This window comes from Xenopus tropicalis, chromosome 9 (assembly GCF_000004195.4).
Source record: "Xenopus tropicalis strain Nigerian chromosome 9, UCB_Xtro_10.0, whole genome shotgun sequence".
NCBI lineage: Eukaryota > Metazoa > Chordata > Amphibia > Anura > Pipidae > Xenopus > Xenopus tropicalis.
In genome coordinates, this window is record NC_030685.2 from 86,460,629 (window position 1) to 86,471,203 (window position 10,575).

Below are 10,575 nucleotides of genomic sequence, written 5' to 3' on the forward strand. Positions count from 1 at the left end.
TTTCCAAACTACAAACCCGCCAAAGCTCCAAAAAATAGCCCCAACCTGTACCTTGGTGGGTTTGTACTTTGGAAACCCGCCAGGGCTTTAAATTAATAGTTCAATTTAGCGGAAAAACCGCCAACCTGGCAACCCTGCTCTCCCCTCACAGCGACCTAAATTTATTGACTCGGGTTAGAACAGTGCGCCCCTAGCGGAGAGTCTATGACAAGCTCTGTAACAAAGTCCTCAAAACTGTGCTGATCGCTCATTGGCTAACTCCCTGTCTCAGGCCGGAAGTACAACCGACTTTAGCAAGATGGCGGCCATCAGTGTGTTTAGTCCGGGGCTGTTTCGTAACAAGGTGGCGATTGTCACAGGGGGCGGCACAGGCATTGGAAAAGCAATAGCGGCAGAGTTGCTGGGACTAGGTCAGGACCCGTCTGTCTTTCTGAAATACAGATTGGCGTATTATGTTCCTTTTGTAGTGTTGTTGAACTACAGCTCTCACTGCTCTTTAAGGTAATGGGAGTTGCAGTGCTGCAACAGCTGAAGGGCGATACTCTGCATAGTGTTCTGCATGATCCTAGCTGTCGTTGTTACGGTTGCTGTGGGTTAGGGGCAGATACTAGAGTAATGCCTTGTGGTTCAGTTGTTGCAGAACTACATTTCCCTGCAGGAGAACTGATTGGCAGTGCTGGAGCCCCAATATAATCTTATGGGAATAGTTGCAGCAGGGATTTGCTTTCTAACCTATATGTATTTATATTTATTTTATTTATATACACAGAATTTCCAAATAAAAGGGTTGTTTGCCTCCAAATAACTTCAGATAGGTGTACTCTGAAACAACTTGCAATTGGTCTGCATTATTTTGTGGTTTCTAAATGGTTTAACCTTGTGGTTCAGCAGCTCTCCTGTTTGGAATTCTAACAGCTATCTGGTTGCTAGTATCTTGTGTACCTTAGTAACCAGGCAGGGGTTTGAATGAGAGACTGGAAGATTCTGTATGGGCCAAGCTCTTGATTGGGATACTTTTTTGGTGGTTATACTATATATATATATATATATATATATATATATATATATATATATATATATACACATACACATAAACACACACACACACACCCCTTCCTTGTCTGCTGTGGAGCCTTCACATCCCCGGGGCACAACCTCCCTGTGTAACCAACTAAATCAGTTACATTGTGATTTACTCCACATTTCAATCAAGTGACACAATGTTGTACACAAAATATAAACTGTTCCGTATTGTTTGCCTCATTCGTTGGCAGCAACATTTTAAGGTTACGGATAGAACAGGGTGACCAGATCGTTTGAAAAATCAGGGCCATGTCTAGAAAATCCAGGCAGCAGGGTTGAACTGATTGTTGTTTCTTTAAAATGTAATCAGCGCTGCCCTGCAATGAGCATTTATTAGATGTGTCCCTGTAATTTCAAGTAATCTGGTCACCAAAGGATAGAAGGAAGCAGCCTGCAGTAGTCTAGGGAGAATGCTTCAGCCAAGGTGAGCAGTACAGCAGCTCCCACCCATATATACGGGGTGTTCATTGTTAACCCATTGGTTACACATTGCGATGTAAGTGTCACATGTGGATGTGATTTTTCAACCAATACGACCAAAAATGTGTATCTGTTGCTCACATACAGGTTGCAGTGTAATCATCGCCTCCCGTAAGCTTGAGCGGCTGAAGGAGACCGCCAAAGAACTGACCAGTAGAATCGCTCCTGCAAGTCCCGCCCTGCTGACGCCACTACAGTGCAACATACGCAGAGAGGAAGAGGTAAACCTATCAGCCAATTACAGTGGGGATATACACATATATCCACCCCCAGGGCTATTAAACTTAGAGGGAATTTGCCTAATAATAATAGGTTATTATTCCATTTTGCCCCGGCCTTGTATGTTCTATAGGTGGAAACGTTAGTGAAATCTACCTTGGGTCTGCACGGAAGGATCGATTTTCTGGTTAACAACGGGGGAGGTCAGTTCCCCAGTCCCAGTGAAGCAATAAGTGCCAAGGGGTGGAACGCTGTGATCGATACCAACCTTACTGGGACGTTCTACTGCTGTAAAGCAGGTAAGTACACTTTTTAAAGGAACAGGAACATCATAAAATCAAAGTGTTTAAGTAATGAAAATATAATGTGGTGTTGCTCTTGTGAAGAAGCACTTTTATAGTTTATATCATGGCACTTTTATAGTTTATATCATGGGTGGCCAATACGTTGATCGCGGTCCACCAGTCGATCTCCCGTGGATCACTGGTGGACCGCGATAAAGCCGGGCATGTGAAAGTGCTGCATTGCGTACGCACGCATTTACGCCGCACTTCTGCATTCTCTGGTCATTAGCTGATCGCGGAGGAGAAAATTCTGGCTACCCCTGGTTTATATAAACAAGCTGCTTTGTAGACATGGGGGCAGCCATTCAAGCATAGGATTCATAGTAGATGACAGATCTGAAGAATTCCATTATATACTACACAGTTTATCTCTTATCTGCTGTGTAACCTGTTTCTTTTCTCCTTTTTTTGGCATTGAATGGCTGCCCCTGGCCACACAACCATTTGTTTATATAAACTATAGAAGAAAACACATCAGTTTCACCAGTGCAGGGCAACAGTAAATTATATTTCCATTACTTTAAACCACTTTCATTTTTTTGGTGTTACTATTTCTTTAAAAACCACATGTTTCAGGCATCCTGTACCACCCACCAATGAAACCAAGGGTAATGAACTGGTTTTTGCTTCTGTGATCTGCCACCATGATCAGGCCTGGACTGGGACCCCCAGCAGCCCAATAAATAGTGACTATGGCATTTTACAGTAGCATTTGCCAGAATCCACACACCAATTGACATTTCAGGCCTGGCCATGATGCTGTTAGAGTTCAGTGCCGGCAGGTTAGACTCTTTGATGTCCTAGGAATATGTTGTACCTTCAGGTATCGCTTTACAGTTGTCATTTATGTGATGCCCATCTCTAGATATAACTCTGGGCACGCTGCTCTCTGAGAGGTACTTGCTCATAGCCCCCTATAGCGTTCCCTATTGAGCTTCTGAGCTGACTCTTACCCATTGGACACCCTAGCAGTAGCCATAGTGGGAGCTTTCAGACTGCACACACAAGTATATTTGCTTTCCTGTAAGTGGAGGGATATTAGGGAGTTGGTTCTGTTCCAAGAAAGTGCGGGTATCCTTCACCCCCCTGTGGACCAAAAGCGCTGCAGACCAGTATTTTCCATGCAGGTTATTACAGAGTTATTTTACTGTTGCATGGATATTTCCCAGAGGTTTACTTTGCCTTATAAAGCTATTGATTTTCCTGCAGCTGAGATGAATGATGGGCATTTTTAGCCCGGTGCACATGATACAGTGTCTGAGGATCTGGCTGATCCACTTTAATTGGGCAGCTAGAGACACTCATGTATTATGCCCAGTGCCAGACTGAGAATTATGGCATCGGGCGTCTGCTTAAGGCTGCTGGCAAGAGTCTGGAAGCCGCAGAATTTTCACTTCAAATCTGCAGTCATTACTGTATGTGCTTAGACAGAGTACAGTAAGTACATACGCAGAAGGTATAACAGGTATGGAACCCCTTATCCGGAAACCCGTTATCCAGAAAGTTCCGAATTACGGAAAGGCCATCTCCTATAGACTCCATTTTAATCAAATAATTCACATTTTTAAAAATGGTTTCCTTTTTCTCTGTAATAACAGAACCTTCTACTCGATCCCAACTAAGATATAATTACCCCTTATTGGGGGCAGAACAGCCCTATTGGGTTTATTTAATGGTTAAATGATTCCCTTTTCTCTGTAATAATAAAACAGTACCTGTACTTGATCCCAACTAAGATATAATTACCCCTTATTGGGGCAGAACAGCCCTATTGGGTTTATTTCATGGTTAAATGATTCCCTTTTCTCTGTAATAATAAAACAGTACCTGTACTTGATCCCAACTAAGATATAATTACCCCTTATTGGGGGCAGAACAGCCCTATTGGGTTTATTTAATGGTTAAACAATTCCCTTTTCTCTGTAATAATAAAACAGTACCTGTACTTGATCCCAACTAAGATATAATTACCCCTTATTGGGGGCAGAACAGCCCTGTTGGGTTTATTTAATGGTTAAATGATTCCCTTTTCTCTGTAATAATAAAACAGTACCTGTACTTGATCCCAACTAAGATATAATTACCCCTTATTGGGGGCAGAACAGCCCTATTGGGTTTATTTAATGGTTAAATGATTCCCTTTTCTCTGTAATAATAAACAGTACCTGTACTTGATCCCAACTAAGATATAATTACCCCTTATTGGGGCAGAACAGCCCTATTGGGTTTATTTAATGGTTAAATGATTCCCTTTTCTCTGTAATAATAAAACAGTACCTGTACTTGATCCCAACTAAGATATAATTACCCCTTATTGGGGGCAGAACAGCCCTATTGGGTTTATTTCATGGTTAAATGATTCCCTTTTCTCTGTAATAATAAAACAGTACCTGTACTTGATCCCAACTAAGATATAATTACCCCTTATTGGGGCAGAACAGCCCTATTGGGTTATTTAATGGTTAAATGATTCCCTTTTCTCTGTAATAATAAAACAGTACCTGTACTTGATCCCAACTAAGATATAATTACCCCTTATTGGGGCAGAACAGCCCTATTGGGTTTATTTAATGGTTAAATGATTCCCTTTTCTCTGTAATAATAAAACAGTACCTGTACTTGATCCCAACTAAGATATAATTACCCCTTATTGCAGGTAAAACAAGCCTATTGGGTTTATTTAATTTTTAAATAATTTTTTAGCAGACTTAAGTTATGGAGATCCAAATTATAGAAAGATCCCTTATCTGGAAAACCCCAGGTCCCGAGCATTCTGGATAACGGGTCCCATAACTGTACATGCTTTTTCTATTATAAAAACTTTGTCTCTTACTATCCCCTCCTCTATACCATTCAGCTCTCCTCCAGGCAAGACTCTGATCCCACAATCCCTTGCATGCTCTGTGATTTACAGACCCAAGAAGCATTATGGGAATGAGTCTTTGCTGGGGGGGGGGGGCTGATTTCTGCCACAAAGCAATAGCAAAAGACAAAACGCGGCCATTCACATTGTTGCATGGTTGCTTCAGTGACCCCTGAACACATGTACAAAACGTTTTAGTCAGGTTATATTTCTCCTTTAATAACAACGGGTCTCCCTGCAGTGTACAATGCGTGGATGAAGGAACACGGTGGAGCCATTGTGAACATCGTAGCGGATATGTGGAAGGGCTTCCCTGGCATGGCGTAAGGATTTCATATGTTGTTTATCCTACAGTCCCACATTGTTTCCATTTCCCTGTGTATTCCAGAACCATAATGCATTTATACACACAAGGGTTTCTCTTATTCTCCCTACTGCTTTCAGGGGCCCTAAGACATGGGACATACCTGGTAAGGGGTGTGGTTTTGCATGAATGGCCCTTTTTTTCACATTGGCTCATACTTTGTCCTAGGTGACCAATGGGTTATAATTCAGGACCCCTTTGGGCTATGGCCCTGCAAGCTTATTAGCAGTATGGAGCCCTATGGATCTTGATGGCTGCCCAACTCATTGATATTGATGGGAAATGAGTCCCGGAAATCCAGCCCCATGTAGTAGAACAGAGTCTGATCATTTGCATCCTGATCGAAATGTCCCGTGTGATATTGTCCTATAGGATAGTTCATATATTTGCATCACTCTTGATTGGCCACCAGTATCACTAGAGTTTATATGAAGCTATTTTTGTATAATGTAATGTCCTTCATAAAAACCCGTTTACTGATTCTATTTCAGTTATTATTTAATTGTAGAATAAGGTTAATAACCCTATTGCTGTGTGTGTCTCTGTCGCAGGCACACCGGGGCAGCCAGAGCGGCCGTGGATAACCTGACCAAAAGCCTGGCTATCGAATGGGCGCACAGTGGCGTCAGGATTAACTCTGTCGCTCCTGTAGGTAACAGATACTTTGTTCCTTGGTTTTTACAAATCCCCAGAACATTTCTGACTCTAGTTTATAGATGTGGGTGGGAGCTGCCATATGTCTAACCTTGGATGAAGCTTTAGCCGCAAATGAATTCTCTAGAAGCACCATGAGTTTCTTGGTTTATTTTATTTAATTATGTGTAGATCTGTCTCCAGCATATCCAGCATGACATTATTATTCAGATTAAACATGTTCCCTTTTCCCTTCAGGGTACAATCTTTTCTCAGACTGCTGTGGAAAATTATAAAGACATGGGCCCCCAGCTCTTTCAAAGCTATATCCCAAAGATACCAGCTAAGAGGCTCGGGCTGCCGGAAGAGGTAATTGTGCTATAAATGATAACAGGCATGCATTATTTCATTTCCACTGTCTGCCACGGGCTCTTATAAACCTCACACTAACAAAGTAGCCACGTCTTGCAGACTCCAGGCTTAATTCTTCATTCTCCACCGTACAGGTATCGCCCACCGTCTGCTTCCTGCTCTCGCCTGCATCTTCCTTCATCTCTGGAGAGACCATTAAGATTGATGCTGGGCAAAGCTTGTACCAGTCCCCTTGGGAAGTGCCAGGTACTAATGGGACATTAAAGCAGAACTAAAGACTAAACAAGGTCATAGCTAGGAATGCTGTATGTTATATACTACATTTCCTGGACCAGCCCAAAGGTTAAGCAGCCCTAAACGCAGTAATGATCCATGGCTCCAAGGTTGGCCCCAGCAGCTCCGCATCTTGGATCTAGTTAACCCAGTGGGATCATGGTTATTAATTGTTAATGAATTGATTAGAAATGAATTCTGATGTAGAATACACTGGTTTCAATGCTGCTATGTAATTTATATTGTGAGTGGGCAGGGCCTTTAGAAGGGGAGAGGGGGTACAGCTGTGCCGGCCCCGTGAAATCTTCTTCCGTAAGGGACCCAGTCGCATCACGAAAGTTACGCAGATTGTGGAAGTTATAAAAAGTTAACTCACATAATTTATGTAATTTCTGTAAAAACTGCAGAAAGCTATATAACTTACCTAGTAACTTTTCTGCCTCGTATCAGCAAAAGATCCCCAATGAATTAAAAATGAATGATTTAAAAATTAAAAATATGAAAAATAAATGTCACTGCCCCCGAGCAGTGCACATTTATTATTCATTTTAACTATTTATATCAACTGCTTATTACAGAGTAACATCAACTGCTTATAGTGGGATCTATTTACTGTTCTAAATTAACTTTCCAGCAGGGGAATGACTGGTTATTGGGCCCCACAGCAACATCAATGGGCCCCTAAACTTATGCATTTTATGTAACTTATGCAAAAACGTACGTATCTTCCATATCAAGCAGTGACAGTGCAGAGCAGGGGCAGGTAGGTGGGAAGGGGTTAAACTTAGGGCAAACCCCACTTACTCCCAATAAACTGAATAACTTATTAATCAATTGGCCAAGATGTTGGTACTGCGCGCTTGTGTCGGCCCTGTGAGTGGGTGCCTAAGTGCAGGTGAGTGACAGCAGGCCAGAGCATGTGTTGGGAATCAGCAGAAACAAAATGGGGAGCTACAGTAGTGCAGACTTCCAGCATATCCACATTGGGTTGTGGCTCTAAAACCCATTAATTTCTGATCTGTATCTTTATGGCTGCAGTAATCAGCAAAGGTATGAGCAGGGCAACCATCAGTAATCAGGGGGGCCCATACTATTAAATTAGCAGGGCCCTTTCTCTCAGGGGGGGTCCACAGGTAGCCCTAAAGGAGATGGGCCCTGCCAACAATTAACATGGGACCCCAATAAAATAATCTAGGCTCTATTAGCCCCCACCTCTGGGTTAGGGGCAAACAATTAAATCTAGGAGGTAGGAGGGAAGGCAGCATTAGGCTGTACAGTGCTGAACACTATGCAGACACGGAGAGATGGAAACAACACACAGAGCTGTTGCAGCTACACAGGGACCAACAGTGCCCTCTACTGACAGACTGTGCTGCCAATCTTTGCTGTGGGTATTATGGATTAGGGAAAAGCAAAATAAATAAGATTTGATAAATCATTTCTGAAATAAGCCTTTGTGTCTTGGAGTCTATAAAAATCCCCCTTTTGCTCTTATTTAGATCATAAGAAGTGGCCGGAAGCCCCTGATGGAGAAAATGCCAACGCGTTGAAGAGAATGCTGTCGAACATCCCCACGCCGAAGCTCTAACGCCTACGCTGGGCGGCAGCACCCTGCAATAAAGGCAGCGTTCATTTAAACCACTCAATTAGGGGCCTAATTGCCTTTCCAATTGTTGTATCAATATATTAATCCCAACAAGGGGCCTCATTGTGAGTGTAAAAAGCCACTAATATACGTGTTGCTTAATGGAGCGATTTCAGATAGGAATCAAGTGTTTTGGAGCTGTAGCTAAAGCGGTGACTATATCACATGACCGGGCGATGGGGCAGATAGGCACCAACATGTACATTATTGCTAAATCTCTATGTACGGTGTTTATCCAGCTTTGGGGAGAGAAAGGAAACATCACACAGATGGTGGTAAATGGATAGTGAGTGGCAGAGGCTCTGACCTGGGAAGGAAATGGGAAGGAAAGTGCGGCTATAAATGCGGTTAGAGACTCAGGGATGAACTCAATGCACTGAATTCTCCGATGCTTGGAATAATAGAAGGCACTTTTTGGTCATTTTTGTAAGGTTTTGCAGAATTCTTTTGCCTTGGCTGAAACAGGGTGTCTGGCACCTTCCGTAAATACAGTAAAGGGATGTTATTTTTATAAATTTAGTATTGCCATAGTCATACAGATGGTACATCCCTCTTTAGTTCCCCTTTAAATGAAAAGAAAGAAACCTATTCTGTTTTATGCCAATGAGAAAATCTCAAGTTAAAAGCCTGTAATCAGAGGAATCGACTGAACTAATTGTGAGCTCTTGCTCCATGTAACAAATTAAAATGCAAACATCTTGCACTCTGTGATCTCTTTCCTGGTATTTGTAATGATCTACTGCAGGGGTGGGCAAACTTTTTGGCCCAGGGGCCACATAGACTTACAGCCGGGCCAGCGTTACGCCGTTTCCACTCGTCAGTCCCCAGACGCCAAGTGTCTCGTGATGAGAATTGAGGAGTCGGCAGGCCGGATTAAAAAGGGCAACGGGCCTACCCTGATCTACTGGGTTACACTGCCATCTCTTGGCCTGTTATTTCCAGACTATACCTTCTGCTTGATTCTTTCTGACTACTAGAATTCTGGTTAAAGGGGAACTCTACCCAAAGGGGTTTTTTTTTTTTGCACTATGAGATAAGATGTCATTCTGAGCAACTTTTCTACAAACATAAATGAATGTGTTTTAATGGCTTTAAAGTAATACTGGTATCAGTTAATAGAGCTTCTCCTGCATTTTAATCTGTTTTTCCCACGGGGCTAGCCATATTCTTCATTTCCCAGGGTGCCACAGCCATGTGACTTGTGCTCTGATAAACTTCACTCACACTTTACTGCTGCGCTGCAAGTTGGAGTGATATCCCCCCCCACCCCCAGCAGCCGATCAGTAGAACAATGGGAAGGGAGCAAGATAGCAGCTCCCAGTAGGTATCAGAATAGCACTCAATAGTAAGAAATCCAAGTCCGGCTTGGGACTCCTCCAGTTACATGGGAGTAAGAGAAACAATAGGTTAGCTGAAAGCAGTTCTAATGTGTAGCGCTGGCTCCTTCTGAAAGCTCAGACTCACTCACACTTTACTGCTGCGCTGCAAGTTGGAATGATATCCCCCCCCCTCACCCCCAGCAGCCGATCAGCAGAACAATGGGAAGGGAGCAAGATAGCAGCTCCCGGTAGGTATCAGAATAGCACTCAATAGTAAGAAATCCAAGTCCGGCTTGGGACTCCTCCAGTTACATGGGAGTAGGAGAAACAATAGGTTAGCTGAAAGCAGTTCTAATGTGTAGCGCTGGCTGAAAGCTCAGACTCAGGCACGAGGCACTGAGATGGCGCCTACACACCAATATTACAGCTACAAATACATTTGTTGGTTCAAGAATTTCTGTTGTCCCTTTCTGTTCTATGCTTCTGACTCTTGAAACAATATAGCAGAAGTAAGAGCCAAAGCAGAGAAACCATATGACAGCCATGACCTTGCAGTGCTGGAGAATTTTTAACATTTTCGACCTTCCATTAATGGATTTTATAGTTCTATCGGGTCCGTGCCGAATGTTCCTGCCAGAAGCGGACGGTGTAGGATTGCGGAATTTATTGCTGCCGTTGTGACATCAGCAGATTCCCTGGTTATAAACATACGGTTAAAGTGTAACAGATGTACAATATACAGTGTAGAATATATCTTATCAGTAATTCCATGGAACATTTCTGACTTTTACTCCATTTGGCATCACTGTGTGTTGTTTGGCATCAGCAGAACCTTTCAAGGAGAAGGAAATTTAAAGATTAAACATGAAAGCTAAATTCTTCTTCAATTAAATCCTCCATACCCGTTATAAATGAATTTAAAAATCTGAGCTGTCAATCATATATTGCCTGCCCCGCCTCTATGCCGAAGGCATAGAGGC

At 42.7% G+C, this 10,575-nt stretch overlaps 1 protein-coding gene across 1 annotated transcript; it reads left to right on the plus strand.

Moving 5' to 3' along the window:
* Nucleotides 1-259: 259 nt before the first annotated feature.
* pecr (peroxisomal trans-2-enoyl-CoA reductase) lies at nt 260-8,984 on the plus strand. The gene is made up of 8 exons (XM_031893502.1): nt 260-410; nt 1,651-1,784; nt 1,916-2,081; nt 5,231-5,312; nt 5,905-6,001; nt 6,245-6,355; nt 6,493-6,604; nt 8,131-8,984. The coding sequence occupies exons 1-8, from the start codon at nt 299-301 to the stop codon at nt 8,217-8,219; spliced, it is 903 nt and encodes a 300-aa protein (XP_031749362.1). The 5' UTR covers nt 260-298; the 3' UTR covers nt 8,220-8,984.
* Nucleotides 8,985-10,575: the final 1,591 nt, after the last annotated feature.